The sequence below is a fragment of the Cupressus sempervirens genome, chromosome 10, assembly GCF_028749045.1.
Source record: "Cupressus sempervirens isolate cs-2001-9-10 chromosome 10, ASM2874904v1, whole genome shotgun sequence".
Classification (NCBI taxonomy): domain Eukaryota; kingdom Viridiplantae; phylum Streptophyta; class Pinopsida; order Cupressales; family Cupressaceae; genus Cupressus; species Cupressus sempervirens.
Window position 1 is genome coordinate 735,466,893 of NC_143127.1, and position 27,352 is coordinate 735,494,244.

General features: G+C 37.4%; 1 protein-coding gene across 1 annotated transcript in view; it reads left to right on the forward strand.

Moving 5' to 3' along the window:
• The window catches only part of LOC149535953 (uncharacterized), a 216,343-nt gene extending 191,025 nt beyond the window's left edge, over positions 1-25,318 (forward strand). Inside the window, exons 4-6 of the mRNA XM_089804722.1 lie at positions 3,993-4,199; positions 23,356-23,416; positions 24,243-25,318. Of these exons, the coding sequence (XP_089660848.1) occupies positions 3,993-4,199; positions 23,356-23,416; positions 24,243-24,887 (913 nt within the window). The 3' untranslated portion in view covers positions 24,888-25,318. The remainder of the gene's footprint in view (positions 1-3,992; positions 4,200-23,355; positions 23,417-24,242) is intronic.
• Positions 25,319-27,352: the final 2,034 nt, after the last annotated feature.

Genomic DNA, 27,352 nt, shown 5'->3' on the forward strand with positions numbered 1-27,352 from the left:
GCCTTTGAGGTTTCAAAGAAATTCCTATTCTCAAAATATTGTTCCATCTCAGTTAACCATGTTTCTACTTCCTCCCCGGACTTAGAACTGAAAAACTTAGGTGGTTTTATTTTCTTAATGTTTGTTGATAAATCAGCCACTATCTCTTTCTTCTTTTGTTTCTCCGATTGCTTGGGAGAGGGAGTTTTGTTATGCTCTGAGACTTCTGTCTCGGCTCTAGGTGGTGGTGAGGTTTGAGTCTCACGGTTCTACCCTATTTGGGCTGCCATTTTACTCATTCTTTTTTCCATGGTTTCTAGCTTTAGTTATGTTTCCTGTAAGATCTGGAGTAGCAATTCATTTGAAGATTGAAAGTTCTCACATGTTATGTCTTGATTTACAATGTTCTCGTTGTTGTTCATTTTTACGTTTATAGTTCCGACTTGTTAATTTACAATTGTGTCAATTATGTGAAAAGTAGAGATCTTTTACAAAAAGAAAAATCTTACAAACATATGATTTCAAATAACTTAATTTAATTTATTATTTCGTTGCTTCACTTAAAGCAACCTTATTTACAAAATTTCCTCTATTGAGGATATTTACATCAACATACATTTAATATTGCTTTGCAACACTTAATTTTGGTTCAGCTTGGTACATATCCCACACCATCCAAGATCTATGAAACTATAAGAGAGGATTGCTCTGTTGAGCGTTCTAGCTTTGAATCAGCTTGTTTTTATATGCTGCGTTGCTAGCAGGAGTCCACTTGACTTTTTCTTTCTGCATCTGCTGAATTGCCTGATTCAAAGTTTCATTATCTCGAGGTATAAAACAACAGGTGTAGTCATATTTAGTCATATTTTTAACGAGATAGGAATTGATGGGGTGTCAAGTCTTCTTGCGGGGTGTTTTATGTACTTGCATCCTGTAGTCAATCCAGAATCTTTTAGGTTTTAAGAAGGTAGGGTGCCCTAGGTTCAGTGTCGAACCCAACACTCTGATACCATATGTAACATACGAATTTTCCTAACCAATTTAAAACAGTATTTAACCATCAACAAATCCCATTCATATGACAATGATTTCCTTTAACTAATTATAACTAGAAAGTAGTAACTGCTACCTAATCAAATTACATTTTAAATTCAACGATTGTAAAGGAAATAAATGATACCATTTAAATCAATCTAACATATTCATCTAAAAAATAAAGTAGCAACTACCATTTTAAACATTTAATATATTATCGCATATATTCTACACTATCTATTTATGCTTCCATGATTCCAAAGGTAAAGTGCAAGAGAATATACAGATATGATGGAGAATTCCCCTAGTCTTGTTGTGCAAGCCTCGGCATTGGTGAGAGGAGAAGCATTGACATAGGCTTAACCTCCCAACTATGGACCATACTTATCCCCACACATCCTAACTTAATAGAACGACCCTCTCTACCTTAGGATCGGGCTTGGGATGTTCTTAGGTCCAGCCATCTGAGTAATTTGGTAGTTTGAGTGTCCCATCAGTTATTCCTGAATAATTGAAGCATCTGGACAAACAAAAAGATCTCATGTTCGGCACATTTGCTTATATCTACCCTGGCCAAGGATTTCAAAGTTGGGTTCGTGAACCCGATCTCCACCGCTCGACTTGACAACTAGTTTTATCATTAGGACATGCATGAGCTATTATATATGTTTGTTACTTAGTTATCTGATTTCAATCTTGATTCTTGCAGTTTATCTTCACCTCATCACCATCAATGACATCCTTGTCGATGATTTCCTCGGTGTTTGGTCTTCATGATATTATTTACATTTTTGCATGATGTATAAAAAGAACAGGAGTAAATTCGGATAAGATCATTAGTTCATGGTTATCATTATAGTTTCCATTTTCCATGCTAAGACAAACTCATGGTCAATGAACAGCTGGTCACATGATATCAGACCCTAAGAATTTCGACTAGGAAGCTATTCTTTATAAATATGCTTACCCCATTTCAGACTGTATATAATTTGGCAATAATATTGACTTAAAACATGGAAAGATGAACATACAAATCACTGACTAGCATGGCATCAAGAATAAAAGGAAATAATGGACTCTATACGTTTTAAACTAGACTTAGTATAACCTTACGTGACTTGTATCAAACTGTTCCACTTTCCGCGGTTGGAAATAATGGACTCCATACTTCCCTTGCTCTATCCTCGCAAATTGGTAATGATGTGAAGATGAAAGGAAATGGGAGGGAAAGTTCTTGAGGCCGATAATAATCTTAGATTTTCTTCTCTTGCCTTGATTTATAAATAGATGAGAAGTAGAGTCACAGAAATGCAGAGAGGAAAAAGGTATATCAAAAACGATCATTGAGACCCTATTGAATGGTTGGCTTGGCTTTTCGGCTACCTTCAGTTATAAAGAAGGCCATTCAAATGCCTCACAAATCGAATTTTAAAAGAAATAAAGAGGGAAAGACCAAGAAGTTGAAGAGTTCTAATTTATTTTATTTTTATTATTATTATACATTCTTATAAACGTTCATGTGTACGTATTGGTGAAGTGACATCATTAGATTATAAACTTATAATTTATTGGTGTCACCTCATTTTTATGTACATATGTTCGTATTTTAAGGGTGTATAATAATGATTAAATAAGAAATTCCATTAATAAATCTTCAAAGGTATGAATTTTATATTTTTAATTTAGATTATTTAAGTTTTTAATATATATTTTTCTAATAGCTCATGCGATCCTATAATGCAATAGGTTGTCAAGTCTTCGTATCCTTTCCATGGGGTCATATTTGTCAATCCTAATGACTGGACCAATCGACCATCCCCTTCCGATGATCCTGTTTAGCAATTCTTCCCCTCTCTTCAATCTTCTTTCTGCAATCACCCAAGCAAAGCTTTCTCACCAAGACATCAATTCGAAGATATATTAATCGTTAATTCCAATCAAACAAATGTCGATCATCTAATGACATTTATAGATTTCATCAACGTCTATAATAATTAACTCATTTCACATAACTCATTATCTATTGGTACAACATTTATAATTAACTAACTCACTTCACATGATCAGGAAAGAATAAATTGATACAACGTCTATAATTAACTAACTTGTTTCACATGATCAAGAAGGAAATAAATTGATACAACGTCTGTAATTAACTAACTTGTTTCACATGATCAAGAAATAAATAATTCATTAAACCAACGGCTGTGATCAATTTAAAACTTAGGGCAAAATTTGGGATGTAACACATGATAATTCCAGCAATTAGTAAAATATAGACAAAAATACTATCAAGACTTTTGAGTTGACATAGACATGCTATATAATTTTTAGAAGGTTCCAATTACTAGGCACTATTTGTGTGTTCTAAGCAAGACTTTAGTTTTCAATTGTCTTTGACATTTTGTTCAAAATGATGCTAATTTAATTTTCAATTTCTGAGTCATGTTCGCACAATAATTTTTTTTTGATGTCATTGTAGGTTCTAAGGCTCCCTGCTCCCATCTATAGAATGCCATCTTTTTGTGAAACATTTGATGAGTTTTAGGGCTCATTAATGCTGTAACAGATTTTTTGTTTGCATGACTTCTAAATTTGGATTCCTAAACTAAGTTCTTATAGATTATTTTTAAATGAGGAGCTAGAGTTGAAGTCTAGGGTCCATGGGGTTAGTTTCATGTAGTTAACCATGATAGTCAATAGTGTATTTGTTGAGCTGGAACTTCATGTTTTACATTATTTACTTTTTTCTTCTAGACGCTTTAACCACTCCACACTTAATTATTTGTTATAAGCTAACATGCCTTTTAATCCCATTATCTGCATTTGGGTGTCCAGCATCTTAATATAATTTGCAACTTTGAGGATTAAATTTATGGAAGTCTATTTACAACAATGTCTTACAATTGTGTACCAAATAACATGCACGAACACCACCAACAAGTGTTAATGCTGTCCTTGAAATGTTATCTATGCAGGTATGTGAGACAACGCATGGGAAGGAATAAGTTGAAATCTTTTGGGCCTCTAATATGTCAAATGGCTATGCTAGTTAATATTCGAACCGGAAGTTTCTTCTTCAAAGCTTTAGGGATTACACTTCTCTTCATGGCTGGATTCACAGATGATGTTGTCCGTAGAGAAACAAAGTATGGAAATCTTGGTTTGCTCCAAAAGTACTACAGGTAAGGAATGAGGACAGTTTAGCAATTGTTTGCAAATGTTCATTCCATAAACAGAATCTCTTTAATGGGATCCAGGAGTAACTGGACATATTAGTACAGGTATTGCCAGATATATTATAGACTAGTAGCATATCAGCACCTGCATACAATACGCAATGCATTTAAAATGAAGCCATGGTCCAATTTCATCTGATGCTTTCTTTCATCCTTATTTGAACATGACTATAATGGACACTGGATCTCTATACAGATGCAATCTTTTCATTTGATAATTTCCAACATATCCCAATTTTCTTGATATTAGGATGCACGGTAATTCAGTTGCATCAACTTCAATGTAGTTTTGAATGATGATTGACGAGAAACCCAAATCTGTGGTCAAAATTGAAGTATTAAAGACTTCCCCTCTATATAAATTTTCTTTGTTTACAAAATTCCAGACCTTCAAATGTGAAATTGCTTGATTAGAAGGGGATCAAATCCATCTACACTTTAGAGATATTACTCCATCCCTTTATTTCACTAGAATAATGAGACAATTTATTTCCTTATTCGTACTCTGTTACTTTATAACATTTCTGATAAGGATGCTTGAAATGTCTTCACTTTTCTATCTTGGATACCTTTTTGTCATTGAAATGCAGGTTAATTATCTATATCAGAATGTTAGCTTCACAGCAGGCTAGCAAGTTCATGGATTTGATAGAACAATATTATTCCCAATGGATTTATTTTTACTCTTGCAAGAATTGGTGTTTCTCAACAAGGCAAGTGCCAGGGATTTTCCACTTTTTGATTACTATGTTCACATTAAGGCATGGTGAGAGCATACGGTGAACAAGGGTCAATGGACCACTTTAGGAATTAGCAAGCTAATTTGTTTATCTTTGCCAAGCACTGAAACTAATCTATTAACTATTCCAACAATATAATATTATTGGATTAATAGCACCATTTAACCCTAATACCAAATCAAACTACACAAATGGAGTTCAATCACATCAATTTGGAACAAATAAAAACATGGAGGAAACTCCATAGTTAAGCACCCTCCCAGGAAGTCTCGGTGCTTCACCCCTGTGAGCATCACCTAGATCCAATTAGTGCTAAGTGTTCCGTTTATTCTCATGAGAGATGGATTCATGTTGAATCACTACTCATGAAACATGGGTCAATGAGTTTGACTCAAAATCACACAGTTAAATCCTGATAGCAATATCACAATTTGACTTGCTTAAGGAGCTTAAGGGGCTTTTGAATGAATGGTTCATAAGGCACAACACTTGGTGAAGGTTTTGCAAATGGGCTTGCAAGCTTTGGGTTTAACCATGGGGGAAACTCTGTAGTTAAGCGCGCTCAGGCTGGAGTAGTACTAGGATGGGTGACCTCCCCAGGAAGTCCAGGTGCTTCACCCCTATGAGTATCACCTAAATCCAATGAGTGCTAAGTGTTCCATATATTCTCATGTTGTTGAATCACTACTCATGAAACATGGGTCAATGAGTTTGACTCAAAATCACACAGTCAAATCCTGATAGCAATATCACAAATAAAAACCAATTCAGATGGAGCTAACTAATCAAACATGCTGTCCACACATGCTAACAAGAAGTATATACTACTGGTACAGCTTGTTATAATAAATTTATGAAACCTAGAAACCATCTTTCTTCATAATAATCTTATTTAGTGCTGTAGGTAATTGATCAAATGGAAAATCTAAACATGAATTGCAACAAAAAATGGGTAATCTGAGGCCCTACAACTACTAGAAATTGCAGAGTTTGATAATAGTTCTTGTACTTTTTGTATGGTAGAACTCAATAATGAAATTAATATTGTCAGATGTATGGATAACTTGTGTATGGCTTGACAGACCTTGCTCAATTTGCATGGTAGCTATAAGCTCTTGGCACTCATAATATTGTAGTCAATTGAAAGCATAAATATTATCAACTAATCCAACTTGCTTGAAAATACCCAAGTCCCTGGTACAATAGCATCTAGTTCTGCAAATGGTCTAGCCAATGGTTTGGCTGCTTTATTTCTTCTATACCCAGTATGGCCTTTCGGGGGAAGAATGACACTAGGACAAAGATGACACAATAATCTTCAGTAGTGGACAAATATTATTGGTATGGCTAGCATTACCGAAAACAACTGAACAAATTTTAAATAAATAATATGCAAATACAAATGACATTCCAAACTGCAGCACTTGATTTGTATTGCATTCAAAATGTAAGCCATGCCCAAATACAACCTGATATCAATTCATCCACAAACATTAAAAGGAAATTTCGAATAATATTTTCAAATCTTAATAATAGTTATTATTAATATTTAAAATTTATGTAAATAATATATCAGTATTTCTATTATACTAGAAAAAATTTAAGCTTTATATTTTGATATTAGAATAGTTTAAACAAGTAACTACATCATATCAAGTTTTGAGTCAAAATGAACCCGAGATAACAGCAGATTACAATTTATCAGAGGAGCCATCATTAGGCAGACCACCCATCCCCCCCCCACCCCCCATATATACAATTACAAAATGGGGGTGGAGTACAGTAATAACTATCAGTAGATATATTCACACTGTATTGACCATACAACTATCCATCAAGCAAGTTTATAGGAGTAGCTTCAACTAAAACAAAGCAAACACCACACGTGTACAAGCTTTCCAAGTTCAGCTGGCCCAACCATCATTAGCATTGAGGGCCTTAATCACAGCAGCGGAACAGAGCTGGTCATCCCAATTGACAACTTCATGATCTGTTAATAAACTAGCAACATCAGAAGAGCTTCTTATGTTAGGATCATTATTCAGGCGGGCAGTAATTCTTCCATTGCCATCTTTAATGCTGAAGTCTTTCATTATCATATTTAATTTTCTAGCTCCTCATGTTCAAGCAGTGATTTGTATTGGTTCAAGTATTGGACAGATCCTTCCCGAATAAGCATGATAAACTTGTTCATAGAGATCTCCAAAGTTAAAGGAAATCTGAGACTGTTGTCGGTAAATTCTATATTGTAGCCGACGGGTAGAAGTGTATCTGAAAGGGCGCGTGACAGTTGAGTCACCCCTTTGGCAAAGTATATGTACACCGTCCGGAAGGGACTTTGGATCATAATCGGAATCATCATAATCATATTATAAGCATTGGAGTGCATATTGCGTATATGAATAAAATATCTGTTTTGTGTTATATCTTACTGTACTATATGCGATAAGTATCTTTTTACCCTCTATGGTAAACATTTGGTGCCGTTGCCAGTCGAGCCTGGAACGAAGGAAGTGTTATGAAGATTAATGCCGAATTTTCTTAACAAGGATAGGAATAAGATAAAAGATAGAGATGAAAATACGCTCAGCACAAGAAGTTTTAATTTTAGCACAATAGGCAAAGCGTAGACAAAAGCTTCAGTAGATTACCGACGGACACCGAGGGGGTGAAGGAGCACAAATGGAGGGAGTGCATTCACCTAGCAACCAAGGAGTGCCAAGGAATTGCTAGAAAAGACTCGACAGTGATTGAATTTGGTGGAAGAGACAAGGAAGGAATTCCTTAACTTGTATACGTTGAGGGTAGAGAATCTAAACGGAAGGGAAGTAACTCGCACAGCTCGAAGTGCCGAAGGAGCACGAGTGTGAAGTGAACTCTTCGTTCCCGATACACTCGACGAACGGATACAAGTAGAGAATCGAACAACTTCACTTGAGGAAGATCTTTTCTCACCATGTAACGCAGTTATTGGAAGTAGGGTGGTTGTCCGAAGCAGCGTGGTTGTGCAAACGAACGTGAGTGCTCAGAACAACACGGGTACTCAAAACAGCGCAAGTACTTAGAACAATGTAGGTGCACAACAAACACCACCACTTCAGAAGAAAGTAATAATGGCGTGACTAAAGGAAAAATTGCCGAAGTTCAATGGTGACGGGACAACAGATCCAATTAGACATTACAAGATATGTGAAACAATATGGACAGCAAATGGTGTAATGGACGAAGATGATTGGGTCTGACAATTTCCAGCGACCCTACGGGGTGTAGCAATTGATTGGTTTGTGGATGCCGATCCTCAAAAATTAACTACATGGGCAGACGTTAGGAAGGAGTTCATAGCAGAGTTTCGATTGCTAAGAGACGATAACGAAATTGTAGCAGAAATATACAGTACCAAGCAAGGAAAGAATGAAACAATCTGTGTGTATGCAAGAAGGCTAAAAGAGTTGATGGGGAAGATGGAGAGCCCACCAGTTGACGGATTAAAGAAATGATGGTTTGTTGAAGGGCTACGACTGGCTCTAAAGAAAATGAAGATTGTACCTCCAACATCGTACGTAGATGTGTATAATTGAGTGATGGATCTAGAGAGTGAACAAAAAACAAGCAAGAAGAAGAAGCACAAATCGTCGGACTCAGACAATTCATTGTCCGAAAGTAGTAGTAGCTATGAGGAATCAAGTAAGAAAGTTCGAGCATTGCAGACTGATATGCTATGGATGATGAAAGAATTTGAAAATTTGAAAAAGAATCCTGACTCAGTGAAGGGGGAATTATGGTGTACAGACAATGAGGAGGAAGGGCACACAAGGGGCTCATGTCTGAAAAAACAATTTTGTGATATCTGCCAGATTGCAGGACATTCCATAAAGGCATGCCCGTTCAATATGAAGTCAAAGGGACACCAAGTGTTACTAACGCAGGAAGTGTCCACCGGAACAAACACAAACAACGACACAACCTCAGGAGGATATCACAACAATAATTGGTGCAGAAGGGGTGGTAATAATATTAACAATAATAACAATGGAGGCCGGAGTCAGATACAGTATGACTTGAGTGGACGACCGATGATACAGTGTCGTGCGTGCAACCTCTGGGGACACTTCACCAAAGATTGTACCATGAAGGAGACGTCGCAGCTGTTATACAGATGGTGTGGTCCGGGAGACCATGAAGATTTGAAATGGTCAAAGCAAGAGGTGCATTTGTTAGGCATCGAAACATGTGATGAAGAAACACTAGCCATTACGTGTGAGCAAGCTAAGAAGGCAAAGTACCTTGATGCAGAGGAAGAAAAGAAGAGGTTGCAACAAGCACGAACGAAGTTGGGAAAATAGATGGAAACGGGAAAGTTACAAGTAAAAGACACTACCAACACCTCAAAGAGGAACCTGGCTGAACAAAACATGATAAGGCAGGTAATGCAAATAGAAGTCCCTATAAAATTAAATGACCTTACAATGCCTCAGTTACGGACGACGATTCTAAATATGACACCACTTCTGAAAGCAATGGAGGAAACAAGAAAGGACGGTAGTGGAACGGTTGCAACAGACCCAATGCTACTGGCACTCACGATAGGAAGGCATCCGATAGTAGTTGAGATGGGTATCTTGGGAACCGTACTTATAGACACAATTGTGGACAAAGGGTCAGTTGTGGATGTGTTACTAGAGGATATATGGAAAAAGTTGGGACAACCTACATTGTGGCCACCTACATTCCAATTACTCACGGCGGATCAACACGGAATGAAACTGTTGGGAACCTTGACGACACAGCCAACAACTATTGGAACACAACCATTTTTATTAGATTTTGTGGTCATTCCACTAAAAAGAAAAGGGTATGATGCTATCCTTGGACGAGGTTGGTTAGTGCAAGTAAAAGTGGAACATGATTGGAAACGAAATACCCTATCCATGGAACGCAAAGGCCAAAGATTTGTAATTGACTTGCACACACCGATGGTAGGTGAGGAGGTAGTGTCATCAGATTCCGAAGGTGAAGGTGAAGGTGAAGGTGACGATGAAGGAAAGAAGAGAATGGAATCAGACGAAGGAGTATTGAGATTAGGAGGGTTGAATGATGATGACCTAGACTTGGTGAACGACCTACTCCTCTGGCAGATGGAGGATTGTGAGCTCTTCCCAAGCTGTAACATGTTGGGTGTCGAGGAGGGAAAAGAAGGGAACGAGTTTTCGAAGGAGTATAGCGAAATAAAGGAGGGAGAAGCACATGTAGAAGAAACGCCAACCCATACGTTTAGTGAGGACAAACCTATAAAGTATGAAGAGCCTACTGTGAAAACAATGAACTTAGGAGATGAAGCCAATTTGAAAAATATTCTTGTAAGAGATGATTGGAATCCAATTCTGAAGGCAACAATGTTCAAAATATTTATGGAGTACAAGGACATCTTCACTTGGACGTATAAAGATTTAAAAGGAGTGCCACCAGAATTGTGTCCACCAGATACCATTGATAGGTGCAGTACTCATACAAAAGCGGCCATACTGGATGAACGGAAATTATGTTGCATGGGTCACAGATGAGATCGATTGGATGCTGGAATTAGAAATTATTTTTAGAGTGCAGACGAGTGAGTGGGTGTCACTAATTGTGATATCTCTAAAAAAGGACACCATGCAGATAAGAATATGTGTAGACTTTTGATGCCTAAATGTGGTAACGATCAAAAATCCGTTTCCGATACCATTCACTGATAGCATTTTGGAAGAAGTTGTGGGGCATGAGATTTATTCATTCATGGATGGGTTCTCTGGATACAACCAAATATCCATCGTGGAAGAAGACAGATTGAAAACAACATTCATCGTGGAGGATGGAGTATATGCCTATAATAGGATGTTGTTTGGACTATGCAATGCCTTGACAATGTTCCAAAGAATTATCCTACACATATTTGACAAAATGTCTGTTGGGAATTTTAAAGCATTTTTGGATGATTGGTCAATTTTTAGCGCAGAGGATAAACATATAACAACACTTGGAGAATGCATGAAGAGATGTAGACAGGCAAGATTGGCATTGCATCCAAAGAAGTGCAGGTTCATGATACCACAAGGGAAGCGACTAGGACACATACTCTGCAAAGCAAGGCTGAAGACGGATCTGGACAAGGTTCGAGTAATTTTGGATATGCCACTGTCGATGGATGTATCTAAAGTAAAATCATTTCTCAGACACATTGGATATTTCCGGAGGCTTATCAAGAACTTTGCGAAGATTTCCTACCCATTGGACAAACTCACCTGCAAGGGCGAACCTTATAAATGGGAAGCAGAGCACAATGAAGCTTTCGATGGATTGAAAATGAGGTTGGCCACAACACTGATTCTAGCCTATCCGAACTGGGATAAAGAATTTCATGTTCATGTGGATGCATTGAATTATGCGATTGGAGCAACACTTGTGCAAATAGGTGACCATGGATTGGACCATTCGATGTATTTTGCAAGTAGATTATTATCTAAGGAAAGAAAAACTACAGTACAACGAACTGAGAGGCACTAGGGATGGTGTACGCAGTACAAAAATTTAGACATTATTTGTTGACGACACCATCTGTATTCTATGTAGATCATCAAGCATTGCTATATTTTGTAAATAAGCTGATTATATAGGGAAGGATAAGTTGGTGGTTATTATTGTTGCAGGAGTTCACATTCAAGATTGTGGTGCGACTAGGAAAGAGTCATGTAAGTGCGGATCACTTGTCAAGGATAAATCTGGAGAGCCACTGGAGGGAGTCGATGATTTTCCTGACTTGCAGCTATTTCATGTTGCAGTATTTCCATTCTGGTACACACGTATTGAAAAGTATCTATCAATAGGATAGTTTCCTAGCGAAATGTCACTGAACGAGAGAAGGAAATTAGTGCTAAGGAGCTGGACATTTTAGTTGATCAATGGGCTACTGTACAAAATGGGACCTGATCAGATTCTAAGGCGATGCCTTTTGGAGGAAATTTCGAAGGTGTTGAAGAAAGCGCATCAGGGATCAACAGGAGGACACATGGGGCTAGACACAACTACGTGGAAGATCTTCAGGCAGGGTTATGGTGGCCAACCGTGCACAACGATGCCAGGGAGTGGATTGTTGCACGTGACACATGTCAGAGAGCTGGAAAATCACTGAAGAGGGACTTTATGCCTCTAAATCCTTCGCACGCACAAGAGCTTTTTGAAAGATGGGGATAAGACTTTGTTAGACCCCTTAAGGTAAGCAAAGCTAGAAGGTGCAGGTACATTGTGGTGGGGACAAAATCCCTGAGCAAGTGGGTGGAGGCACACACACTACCGGATAACTTTGTGGTGAGCACAGCTAAATTTATTTATGAGAAAATCGTCACCAAGTATGGGATCCCACTGCAGTTGACAAGCAATTGAGGAGGACACTTTGTCAATCATGTCATCCGACTGCTTACTACCGAGTTCAAAATTTATCATTCACTGTCGAGCCCATACTACTCGAGAGCCAACAAACAAGTAGAAGCCACGAATAAGATCTTGGTCGGGGCGATTTATAAATCTTGTGCAGTTGAGGGAGAAGATTGGGAAGAAAAGCTACCATCAACATTATGGGCATACAACATTTCATATAAAGTAACTACAGGACACACTTTGTTTTAGTTGATGTATGGGCAAGAGGCCATGATACCGACGAAATTCATGGTACTGAGTTTAAGGATTGCGATCGAAAACAAACTGGGCGATATGGAAATCCTGAGGGAGAGATTGTATAATTTAAATGAATTGGACGAGCGACGATTGTAGGCACAATGGGCCACAGAAGTTACACAAAACATGCGTAAGGTATGGCATGACAAACATTTGAAATTGAATAAATTTCAACTGGGCCAGTTAGTTTTGAAGTTTAATGGGCGGAACGAGATCAGACTAGGAAAGTTCAAAGTAAAGTGGGTAGGACAGTACAAAATCCGCGAAATCGGTGATAATGGAGCAATCAAATTATGGACACTCAACGGGAAGGAACTGCCCGATGTAGTGACTGGGTCGAAGTTGAAGATCTATCACGAAAGAAAGAATGCGACCCGAGCAAACAACTGAGAGACAGTAAAAAAATATATTAATGTACATTGTATATATGTAAAATAAGTGTAAAGTAAAATTTTCTTTATTAAGCTGCTAAATACCAAATATGGATTCAAAAAGTATGGTCTTAGTTAGGAAACAGGAGAACATTAGCCAAAAGAATCATCACTGTATGGTACCGCAAGAAAACCAAGAAAGCCACCATCACAGGGTAGGTACCGTACGACCATCAGAAAAGCAGATTATAATAGATGTCGTTGAACAAAGAAAGATAACATCCATTTGGAGAAACAGTAAAAATTCATTGGAGAACAGAGAGTATTTCGAAGAAACAGTAAACATTCATTGGAGAACAAAGAGTATTTTGGAGAATAGTGAACATTTGGAAGACACCGTATGGCTTTCCGCTATATCGTACAACCGTACGAACATACAAGAGTAATATTGGGAGGAAGAAAGTACCGTACGGCACACGAAGGAGCAATTAAAACAACAAAGAGACATGAAAACCGTACGGTCCATACGGAAGTGACTAGGAGGGAACAATGACAGCCATTGGTAAAGGCCATATTGCAACAGAGACAGCAAAAGGAGGAACAGGAACATCGTACAGCAAAGGAGACCATCCCAGGAGCAAGCAAGAAACATGTACAATAGTTTATAGTGTGAAATTTTGATTGTACAGACACGTATGACAGCAAGAAATTGCCGCAGGGAAAGTAATAACCATACAATAGGTCAATTACCGTACGGTAGTTCGTACGGCCTCATATCATAGCCTTGGAAAGGTACCATACGAAAAGTTGAAAGTTTATAAACAATGGACAATTGTGATACGACTATTACAAAAATATTACATCATACATCGTATAGAGTGAAGTGGTGATATAAGACAATAGACCATCGTATGACACATGAATAACGTGGTAGGGTAGAGAGGCTGTGACAGAGCATTCAAGGAGCTGTACTTGGCAGGAAGTAGGAGCCATATGGACACAATTAACAGGAAAGGGAACTTTGGAATAATATTGTACGGAGAGAGGTAACTGACCTAACGAATTTTTTGTTTTTATTTCAAGCAAAACGTCAAAAGGTGACAGTTATGCATTCAGCCGACAAGGGAGCTTGGAAAAAGAAATTGGACGAAGATTCAGCGCCAACTGCAGCCATGAACAGGAATGTAAAAACTTTGCCATCCGAAGTTCGTGTAGCAGGAGGAACTAGTACAGGACCAAGCAAAAAAAAAGTGAAGCAACCAACACACTCAGCTGCAATGGATATTCCTACAGCGCAAAATGTTGCATTTGAAGGATTGAATGGTGCAGAATGCTAGAAGTGGTGGTAGGAGACACTTGATAACCATCCAATAAAGGCCAGCATTCGAAAGGCATAGGTCGAATGGGTGATACAAATGCATGTATTCTGTATTAGGGATTATCAAGGGTTTTTATGCATCATGATAGAAATGTATGACAGGTTCTCTCGAACTAGTACGTTTGCTTACCTTGGTTGCAACTTGGTGATATTATTCAAACCAGTCAACTTCACATGGGTATTTGGGATACCTGGTCATGCACAAGGGGGAAGGAAAATAGATAGCAAGCCAAAAAAGTTGAGTCAAGAAGTAAAGACACAATTGCTATAGGGGATCTCACACGAACAGAGCAAGAAGCTCTCACAGACACATTGAAGGGTAGAGGATTGAAGAAATCCAACGTGCAAGAAGGTCATCGGCGTTGTTTGATGGACGTTGTGAAGAGTCACCTCATAGGCTCTAGCCGCACCTCAGATATTTCATTTCCACAGGTGGCAATGATGAACGGTATTTTGCATGAAACAGTGTACGACTGGGTTGCATTGTTGGCTGAATGGATGTATGAATTTATGACATTATAGCACAAAACATTCTATATGCTGCATTATGCCATCGGGCTATTCTTGGAGGCAACGACATGGGTGATTCCCAACGATGCACTGGAGGCCAAACCGAGACCACTCGCGCCAGGCGAACCCCTGATTATGCAGTGGAGACATCTTGATACCTTGGGCACCAAGACCACGGTAAAAAAGAAATGACCAAGACCGGATGGTGGAAAGATTGACAGTGGTTGAGAGGAGACTTCTTCTGAGGAAAGTGGAACCGACGGGAATGAGGAAGAGGACGAGGAAGTAGAAGTAATTACGGCTACACTGTTGAGATTCCCACGGCCTGCACTTTCAGCGACAACACATTTGGCTCTCATAGGTATTCATGATATTCTGAGGTTTGGTCAGTTTAGGCAGCTAGTAGTGATGACACTAGCTTTAGTTGTGATTCAGCCTGTTCTGGAAGGACAAGCAGAGACACGAGCTATTCTTGAGGCATTAGCAGAGGCACATCTGCCAGCAACGGAGACAGTCGTTCCGGAGGTAACGATGGAACCTGCTTGTGAGGCTTTACCAGAGGTTGAGGCTGAGGTACTTGTACCTAACGTAGAGATGGACATTGAGGTAGGAGTAATGGAGATACTGACAAGCAAGGGTTTGAGGGCGCCGGGTGTCCAATTGGACGTTGTGGGTTCAGATGCAGTGGTTACAGTGGATACAACATTGTTAGCATCACTTGAGTGAGACAGAGAGAGTAGAACCCAGAAGTTGAGCACGTACCTGAGTACACAGTTCCACCATATCCCAATGCCTCGAGTGACATAAATGTAGACACCTACACGAGAAGTAGTTCCGGAGGAAGACCCTTTGTAGGAATAGGTGGAGGAGCCGACACAGGATGAGGGACTACTGCATAGTGCTGTTGAGCGGATGGCGGAAGCAGTAGAGAGGGCTATGGGTGTACAGCAGCAACATCCAGTAGCGCCAGAAGCAGTGATGAAAGAGGCATTCTTCGCTGATATAGCAACTCTAGCAACTCGGGCTTGCCAGGTAGTAGCCTCTGTAGAGATACAAGCTTTGGACTCGGTAGTAAAGGAGCTGGAGAGAGTAGTATCCTTCATGGAATTAGGATGCCCGGCTGCCTTTATACTCTGTTTTGAGGAACGGGGATGACTGAGTGTGGAGACTGCAAAGATGCGACAGAATTGGGCCACGATGAGAGATCTTGGTATGTAGAGCCGAGTAGAGGCTTTGACTCAGGAGATAGTGGAGATACACAGGGAGGCATATTACACCCTTCGGAGGAGCTAGGTAGATCAAGTAGTAGTAGAGAGGGCTCGGGAGGAGACAGCTGCCAGGCTAGCTGTGGTGAGGGCAGCCTTAAACTCAGTTTAAGCTTAACATGAATGTTTACTATTTCTCCAAAATACTCCAAAAATGAACAAGTTTAAGCTTAAACTCAGTAAGTCTTTCGGCCTTTCTTTGAAATACCTCTTCATTCTTTTCTCTCCACATAAACCAAAGAATTTCACAGTATAAAACTGACCAAAATTTATTAAGCCTAAGATCAAATAGTTCAACATAACCAGCAAGAATTTCACTCTAAGAGAGACCAGGATGACTATTCCATAAGATAGAAAAACCCAAGAAAATAGACCAAAGTTTGCGGGAAAATTCACATTCAAAAAACAAATGCTCAAAAAATTCAAATTAAGAACAAAAACTACATTTGATAGGTTCCTGACCTAGAGACTTAATCATGATCCAACAGCCAACTTCTTAAGCAAGACAATTTTTAGGCTTAGTGGGAGACTGCCAAAAGAATTCAAAGAAAAAAGACTAATCAGAAAATGGGCATTTAAATTCCCAACCCTGGGTCACCCTATGAAAGATACATGAATCTGACATTAACATGTTATAAATCTGTTTAGTGGAGATATCATTAAAATTTGAACCATTCCAAGACCCCAACCAGTTAACAGTAAACATATCTCTGATCAATGAAATGCCGATGTTATTCCAGCTTTTATCAGAGCAACTCCATGTCAGTTCCAAGGGCTTATTGATCAAGTATAATCCCCACTAGATATATCTATTAGCCACTGCATAAGAGGGGGAGGACCCAATAGCACCTCTGTCTAGAAGGAAGCACCTTATATGATACCATGCTTTCCATAAAGTGGTGAAAACATTAGATCCAAAGATCTTGATCTTAAAGTCACCCAGCAAAATATCACACAACAGGACATTTTTCCATTGTCTTCCTTTGGCAATAGTGGATTTAACAATATTATTTCTAATAAGAATCTTCCAAGGCTCCTTCGCATCAACTGCTTTCAAAATCCATTTGGATGCAAGAGTAATACCACGAGCTTTATATCTTTCAACCCCAGATCACCTAACTTTTTTGGTCTGCAACACCATTCCCAACGGACACAATGCCTCTTCTTATTGCCAACACCATCAAACGACATAAGTCTCTCAAGATTTTTAAAATTTTATTCATTTGATAATTAGAAAAAAGCCAACCCGATGCTAAATATATGTGATGTGAGGCTAAAACTTTTTGAACTAACTGAATTCTACCAATAAGAGATAGCTGATGAGTTTGCTATTTAACATGCTTCTTTTCAATCTTTTCAGACAACCATAACCACATATCCTTGGTGGATGGCTCAATAGCAAATGGAATTCCTAGATATCTGACAATAAAAATTGGGGCCAGCCCATTGCCACCCATGAGAAGGGGGCCAGCCCATTGCCACCCATGAGAAGGGAGCCAGCTAGGAGCCATGTTAGACCATCCAAGCCTGAAGATTTATGAGGAGCAATTTTGGCACCAGAAGCAGGGAAAAAGAACTGAAGTCTATCCAAGGCATTAGCAAAATTTATTTCAGACAATTCCAGGAACAAATAATTATAATAAAAAAACTGGGCATTAATAAGCTCATCACCACTGGGAAGACATAAACCTTTGAGGGGGCAGGCCAGAGTTGAGGATCTAAGAATATAAAAGATAGCATCAACAACTATAACAAACGAAGCAGGAGCAACAGGGCAGCCTTGTCTAATGCACCTCTGAAGGGGGATGGGTTCAGTCAAGTTGCCATTGATATCAATAATGGTAGAAGAGCCTTTAAAAAGAACTCAAATCCACTTACAAAAGTAGTCAGAAAAGCCAAAAGCTCGCAACATGCCAATAATGAAAGACCATTCAATCCTATCATAAGCTTTTTCAAAATCAAGAAGAACCATTGGTACATTCTGCCCATCAGCCTTAGCCCAATGCATAACTTTCCAACTAGTAATAAGAGTCTCCAAAATATACCTTCCTTTAATAAAACTAGTTTGAGTGAAAAATAAAATTTCTTTACAAATCAACTATCCTTCTAGCCAAGACTTTAGCAATAATCTTCAAAAGATATGTTTAACAGAGTAATGGTCCTCCAATTTTCGACCAGAGTTTTAATTCATATGGGTAAAAGTTTAATAACTCCCACGTTAATGCTGGACCCCAACAATCCGTGTTCATAGACATCTTCATTAAAGGGACGAGAATTCCAGTCGAATCCATTCAATATTATGCTTATAAAATTCAGTAGGGATGCCATCTAACCCAGGGGACTTCTCATTAGCCAATGATATAGTGACACTTGATTTCCTCTAAAGAAATGTGTTTCTCAAGCCTAGCAGATTTATCATGGGACAGTTTCTTGGGAATCAACTTCAAGCATTTAGTAAGAGCCTCTTGATTCTTTGCACTATGTTCAGAAGAAAACAACTAACAACAATAATTAAATAAAAACATTCTTGACAGCCTCCAGGTCATTAGTATGCCCATCATTAATTTGAATAGATTCAATAAGTTCTCTTTTATTTTTAGGTCTGATTAGGTTGAAGAAATAGTTTGACCCTTTGTCACCCTCAAGTAACCAATTCATTTTAGCTCTAACTTTTTGTCCTTGGCTCTTGTAGTTTTGAATCTTCCTAAGATTGTTTTTGACCTTATAAGTTCAGTTTCTAGCTGAAGATCATCAACTTTAACTTATAACTCATTTTGATGTGATTTAGTTTAAGCTGAGCAGCAGATTCTTCTAGATTCAGGTCCATACACCTTTTCTCACCAGTAATTTGGAATATGCCTTTGCAATAATTAACTAGATCATCCCATTTCTCCCTCGGTCTAAGGTGGCTATTAACATTTTTGAAAGATATGACACCATCTTGATAGCATTAGAAATATCAGAATCTTGGAGCAAAGCTATGTTAAGTTTGAAGGGCCTTATAAGAGAGTCTCTAATGGGGGGAGATTCCTTCTCAAAACCAATACAAACAGAGATAGGGGAGTGATCCGAATGGAAGCTGGAAAAACCACAGTTGGGGAGTGACCAACTTCAGCAGAAAAGGAGAAATAAGAAGTATCAGCATAAAATCTATCAAGTCTGCCATATAGTCTCTGGGAGCCCCTCTGATTAACCAAATGAATCAGATGTCAAAAAACTCATTCCAGCCATTCTCAGTAGGGTCAAGAATATTATATTTCCTTTTGAATCAGTTCCAAAAGACAAGTTCATTTCCTTTCCATTTAAACTTTAGTCTGTCATGACCCTATTTCCAGTAATAATTAAATAATAAAATATTATTAAATAAGTAATAAGAAATAAAATTAAATAGAATTTTAATTAAATTAAATGGAGTTCAAGCCATGTTAATAATATAAAATTAACAATATTATTTTAATATAATAATATAGTAATTATAATTAAATCAATAAATCAATTAAATAAATAATAATAAACATTAAAATAGAAATAAATCTATTAAGGATATGACATAGTTAATAAGATAATAACAACAATATTTAAAAGATCAATAGCAAAGTGAAAGATTTATTTCAAAATAACAAATGATTTTACTTCTATCGGTCATTCAAGGCTAGGCATTTTATTTCAAACATTTACCTTTGAACTCTATGTTGCGTTTGCCCCTTCGATAAATCTTCTGATCAGGTTCCTCTTCCATTATAAGTTTATCTTTGCTCCTATCAACAATCGTTTTATCCCTAATCCTAGGGGTAACTTGTCTTCTCTTCAACTTATCTTCTGCCTTCAAAGCATACTAATAAGCACCTTCCATTATACTAATCCTCAACATACTTAACTCATCTTGAATGTTAAGTTTCAAACCATTAACATACCTAGCCACCTTCTCCTTGGATGACTCTCTGTGTCCATATCTGATTGTCATCTTGTCAAATCTTTCTGTTTCAGGTTCTCTAGTTTCTTAAACAATTCCAATTCATAATCCTCCGATAAACTTTGCCTTGAGTTCAGAAACCATAACTTTCCACCTAATGATCTTAGGTTCAACATTGTCTTTGTCATCTCTTCGCAACTCTTTCCACCATAAGGCAGCATGACCTTTCAACTTAGTCTATGCTAACCTAACCCTCTGTGGATCTCTGACATCTTTTAGCTCAAAGTAATCCTCTAGTTCATTAATCCAATCTATTAATTCTTTTGGATTTAATGAACCAGAAAAACATGCAACATGCACGCAATTACTCCTGCCCATTTCTGCCATAGATTGCAGCAATCTTTCTTCTTCAATAGGAATCTCAACTTCAGTTGTCTCAAAATCTTCAAGAGCTTCCTTAAATTCATCTTCAGTCTCAGTGTTTCTCCTAATTCCAGTCAATGTGTTTTGATTCTCAGGCCTTAACTCATTTTAAAATTCTTCCATCATTTTCTCTACCCTTCTAGGATTCATCTTCTTGCAAACTTAAGGAAGGTTTGGTGATCTGGTTACAAGTGTTGATTGCCTTACACCAACAAGCAATCTGCCAAGACTAACAATTTGCCTCAAGTGACCAATCTGTTTAGTCCTAGAATCACCAACTTAACACCCAACTAATTCACCAACTCTTCCTTGTGCAACCCTTTGCAATGGTAGGTCAAATCTATCTCTGCCACCCCACAACCAACATTTCTAGGGTTCACAATCTTCATAACTCTATCTGATCTGTCCTTCACTCTCTCTGTCACACCAATCAGCAACAAATCCTATTCTAGACCACCTTGTGCAATTTACTGGTTGATGTAAGTCAGATCCTCAATTCTACCACCCCACAAGCAACAAGTAAACAACTTCGCAAGCTCAGGAATCCGGATCTACAAACAAAGACTTGCATTTGTCCTCTAATACCACTTGATGCAGTCAAGGTCAGAGAAGCCTCCAGAAGGAGATGTTCAATCTTGCAGCCAGAAACACCACAATGGAAATAATAACACAAAGCAACAGTAAAACATGCCAATAAGGAAACATGAACCACAATTATTATCAAGTTGGCCTGCAAATGTGAATTATAGATTTAGGACACAAGCCCTCTTACATTCCAAGCATATAGGCCTGACTGTTTACACAATTGGATGATAGTCTACCAACTATTTCTCCTCTACAACAACTACTCAAAACAAGGACTTCTACCCTATTCATATACAAGATCACCAACCAAAAGTCAACTTATCTGATCAATAATCTCCAAGACAAAGGAAACGTATTACAACATATAGGTCAGCACCTAAATCCATAAGTACACCCTCAAATAGATACATCATGTCATCTGAATTCACAAGAGGGTTGGCTACAAATTTAACAACATAGAACAATATGCCAATCAGCATTGCATGTCATGAAATCCCATCGCAAGCCAACCTTGCCAAGTTGGCCATTAGAACATAAAATAACCGATCATAAGATAAATTCATGTGGAAACCTCTAAACAAGCTATGAAGCTAGACATAGGATCTTTATGATGCCTTGACCATGCCACAAGGATCACATAAGATAATGAGCAGAAATGATCACCACCTAGAACAAAAAGAAACTGGCCTAATGAATAGGAAACAAACAAACTGAAAGGAAATCTTTTTGGATGATGCAAGATTGCCAACGACCCAAGGATGCTTTTGCATCACTTTGAGCTTGAATTGCCAGAATGGAGACTAAATTAGAGAGTAAAATAGAAAAGAAAATATATGTTTTAACATGACCTCATAAATGGTCAATTTAGGGTTCTGGAGAAAATAATCATGAAAAACTCTTTTAAAATGCACATGTTTTAAGTGACATTCACTTTTTTCAATTTACAACTAGGCATGGCATCTGCATGCTCTCTAGATGCGCACAGGAAGAGTATCCACCTCCTATGGGTGTATTTGATGCACGTACAAGGGGTAAATGTGCTTCTTGTGTGCATCCGGGCACATCCCACCTATGAATCTGTGCCTAGAAGCATCCACATCCGGAGGTAGGGGGTCGATGCACAAATCTGGTAACGGAATTTTTTTCAGTATCAATTAAATCATGGCAATTGTCTTCTTATTTAAATAATCATTTTCCCCTAAAAGAACTCTTCCAATGAAACAGCAATAATATATTCTTGTAATAAATCAAATGAAAAATTAGAAAATGATTTTGGCATGGTCTTGCTTCTTTATCATGTAAGATATAATGGGGGAAATCCCAAATTCGATTATCTTCTGACGAAACTAGTGCAGTTATCAGTATTACCATACCTGTGGACCGTGGTTGATTCAACAGAATCTGAGTTTGTAAAACTGAAAGAAGCATTTTAGAGCAGTGGAAATTCTTGTCATTGCATGTTAGGCTGACTCTAAACTTTAACTGACAGTCATGGAAAATCTCCAAAAGCGGTATTAGCTTGAGTAGAGCCAAAATTAATAAATGTGAGGCTTAACTATATGAGTTGCAGAAATGTTTTAATTGAGCCCAAATAAAAAAGTAAACATGGCAAGCTATGACACTGCTACTTGCTTCCCCCATTGAAAAAAATGAAAATAAAATTCCCTGAATTGAAGCAGCATGTATAAAATATAAATAAGACATCTTAAAAAGTATAAAAAGAAAATAGCCTACAAAATCTCCTTAGATTATGCAGAAATTCTATACATATATAGCAGTTTTTGCAATCAATGTACCTCCAAAAAGGAGCATGCATGCTTAAAGGATGGTGTTTTTTAATTGATTCTGGATTGAAACTTGAATCAGAATTTGAAACAATTTTATATTATTGTTAATGACATTTATTCATATGCTCAGATATTACACTTATATTTGATATTTCCCATTCCTCTTTAGACATTTATCTTTCAGCTTAGGCATGATGACGTGATTTCAGGTGCTTCTAATCAAATCTAACTTTTTTTTAAGGGAAAAAATGGTCAGATAATACCAATGTCTTTTTTAATAATCGAGCCATCCAAAACTTTAAGTTTCATGTCATATTTACATGAGTTATTTTCCTTTTTGACATTCTAAATCAGAATCTGCTCTCTACTTGGTTCAAGTTTTAATTTTTGTATTTTGATGTAATGTATGTATATTTGTAGGTCAGATGAGGATGCTCAAGGGGAGGAGCTATTTCATCCATATTCAATGTTCTATCCACTGGTAAGATATTTTTACAGAGGATATGATAAGCCTCATTTTCTATTACCACAACCAAAATCTATATGAAACTTAAATTTCAATTACTGCGTCATAGTGACTTCTATGCTTCTCTTCTGTCTGATGCAATTGAAGATCTCCAACTGCAGTACAGGAGATTTGTATCAAATGTAGCATAGAATAAAATACAAGGAATATTTTAAAGGAGCATGATAACATTCCATTAGGTTCAGAAGCCAATCACTAGCAGATGGAGAGGGAACCTGAAAGGCAACAATTTTTGTATGTACTATGATTAGATACTCAAATTTGTTAGATATGTCATAGTTGAAACTTAAAACATTGGAGTGTGTGGTAATAACAAGGTGTTCACTTATGTACATAGTTAATAGACTTAGGTTTTTTGGTTAGTTTTGAAACATATAGGAGGTAGCTTCAAAGTTCAAACTAACGCTTTCATGGTTAGTTCTACATGAGCATTTGCCAGTGTGTTTATAACAAACAGTGCAAAATCTTTGAATCCTCCTTTTGCATTGGAGACAATGAATGCAAACCCCAATTATGGAAAAGTGAAAAACCCAAGATAAGAATGTCATGGATAGGGTCCATATCATAAGATTTTTTCTTTGGTAAATATATTGTGTAGATCACTATCATTCTGATGTTTCAGGGGTATTTTGTTTATAATCATCTATGATATGTGTGGTCTGGACATTATGAATACTCAATTTTGTATATTTCCTAAGGACAAGATTGTAATTTTACTAATGTTGTTGATGGCGTGTTTTGTCAAGTGGAGTTAATAATTTCGAAGTGTTTGATTTTACAGCAGGCTGTGACAACCACGGCTTCAGTGTCAGCAAGAGCTGTAGCAGCAGGAAAATCAACAAGGAAGAGATCCCATGCTCTGATCCTCAGTAAGCCTCCTGTATCACATATGACACAGTATTTTCCATCTGGTTCTGAGAATCCCATGCCATCAGCACAATTTGGTCCATTGGCATTTCATCATACTTTGACTGCTTCGGGAGCTACTCTTCCTCTAACATCTCCACTTATTCAAGCTGCATCAGCTTCTACTGCGGGTATAATAACAGCAGCAGCTGCTGGGACAAGACCTTTATTGTCAATGCCTCGACCATTTTCAATGTTTCCTCCATATGTTACTCAACGTCCATCTGGTAGCTATTTGCCAATGCCAGCATGGCATCATTCAAACTCCTATCCTCCCAGTCATTATCGGTCCTCTCCATTTGGATTCCATGCATTTCAACCTTCCTCCCACTATATGTCTTATCTCTCGCAACCATATTATAGCAGACATATTATTCCATCGTCAACTTCCAATACAAATGCTGGAATGGGTAAGAAAAGTGATGATTTGGAAGAACTAGACAGTGACACAGAAAGCAGCTCAAGTGAAGCAGATGAGAAAAGTAATATATCAAATAGTTTTGGGACTAAAGATTTATGAAGCAATGAGATATTGCATGGAATTTTCAGTTCAGAAAAAATGAATCTTAAAAGAAAAAACGTATAAAAATTTGAAACAAAGGATTTCGAGGAAAGGAAAGAGAAGTGAAATAAATCGAACAAAAATGAGATTGAATTTTTATAGAAAAATGATACTCAACATGCAATTCTGGTATGTTCTCGGGAAAGAGGATGAATTGGATGAACAGAAAGTGACGCAGAAATCAGCTCAAACAAATCAGATGAGAAAAGCAATAAATCTGAAAGTTCTAAGCATTAGAGGGTATTCAGGATTTTACATATAATTTTGGAGTTCTCCAACTTCAAGTCGGAACACAATGGTTATACCTTCTATGATGAATGGTGGAATACTACATTTGACTAAAGGTTGACAATTATTATTTTTATGCATCTCACAAATGTTTTCCCTTTTCTTTATGTTTCTTTTCTCTTCTATATCTGAGTTGACATTTACTTGGCCCTGTTTGTCGCTTATAAGTTGTAGTGAAGTAAATCATTGTCTTTATGTGAAAGTTTGGTAATTGTCGATTGCTATAGTTAGTCTAGACTTTTAGAAAGGTCTCTGAGAAACATCTTGTTGAATTCCAGTCTTACACCATGCTGTTCGCATCCGAATCTCGCCCACTTAAGATTGGTTTTCTTCCATTACATGTCCCTTACACCAATTTATTGATTTCCTCTTTCCTCTTATTTATAGACTGAACTTGTGAAAGCTTCTGTCTTGATCCAAAGCCACAGTTATAAGCAGACTCATACCCTGACATTCGGTGCTCTATCTTACAAATCCGAGTTTTCTCCTCATCTCAGAGACCCATATAGGAACGTCTTCATACATTAGGAGATTTATGACAAAGTTTATTTCAATCTTTATATGCTCCCTAGAGGCATTGTTTGAAAATTGGGAAACTCTGTCATAAAAATTACACTGGGATTTCCTGAAATGCTGATATGTGGTTGAGAAAAGCTAAAATAACTGAAGTAGACTAGTAGATTTCTAGTTATCTATTTTTTCCATAAAAAGTTTTATTTTATTTTATAGCATTTAACTTCTTATCAAATGTCGAAGAGATAATAGTAGGACGAGAAGCCATAATAAGTTTTAAGATGTGTACATTCATTGAAGTCCCACAATGGATTAAAAACATGGCCATCCCTAAAGGTCCCTGAATAATGTTTTAAAATAATTACTTCACCCTCCAAACCCGTGTCTGCCAAAGTTCATTTTATATTAGGACTATGACCATCCAATATTGATATAAGTATTTTTTTAAGTTTATTGACATCTATTTTAATTTTTTTCAAGAAGCTGATTTTATTATATTAATTATTGTAGCATTTTATATTTTTGAAGTTGCATAGTCAATGCAAGATTATTCTTTTCTAAAATCAAATTGCAATATTAATCTTTAAAAACAAAATCTTCAAGAATCCATTTTAACTTTTAAAATATGTTCATACAAGTACCAGTTCTCATCTCCTTGTAATCATGCTCAATATCTAAGGATTTCTTCAAACGGTTTAGCTCTTTACATCTTATATTGATTTCTTTTGTAAATGATGAAAATATGGTGGCCCATAACAAATGCAGTTGTATTCATTCTTGTCTTAAATATTTTTTCCCTTGTTGTTTGGTAAAGGGACTCCCATGAAAGGCCACTAATGAGTAGTTAGGTTGTGACTTTGAGCCTGTGTGATGCGTAGTAGACTCCTAGGTAATTTACCATGGTACCATAGCCCATAGGGTGCATGTAAAATTGTCGCATGCAAGAAATTTAGGTTGCATATAATTTGAGTTAAATATCAATCTCACAATATTACGAGTTTTTTGAAGCCTAATTACGATACCACCATAGTGCATATGAAATTCATAAGATAGAATTGAGTCATTTCATCTTGAGCTTTGTTTATTATTTAGCTTTTATATATGATCAATACTAAGATTCATAAAACAAAGACATTTGGATTTCATTAGAGTTACAAAACGTGTATGAAATGTTAGTCACACTTTTAAGGGCACCTTATTGTAGCCTTCCCTTCTAGTTGCACATTGTTCAAGTGTAAACTAGAAGGGATCTTGAACCATAAGAGGTAAGAATTTGTGTGACGAAGGGGGATAGTGTACAAACCTCTCAAGTTATATCACCTCATAAAGATGGTTAAGGACCATGAAGCCAAAGAGGAAAATGTCTCATTGTTGGGCGTAGGGTAGATGATACTTGGGGTATCTCATAATTTCTTCCATCACGACCCTTGTTATGTATGATCTCCCACACAATATTTAAATTTCTAGATTGATATATTTCTTAACCCTAGAATTCAATGTATTCATGAGTTATCTCTACATTGTTATCTAATATGGTTACAAGTTACCAAATCAGGCACAAATCATCTTATTGTTGTGTGTGGATTATATCTCTAGCTATATTTGCTCTTCGTTTTGATTTG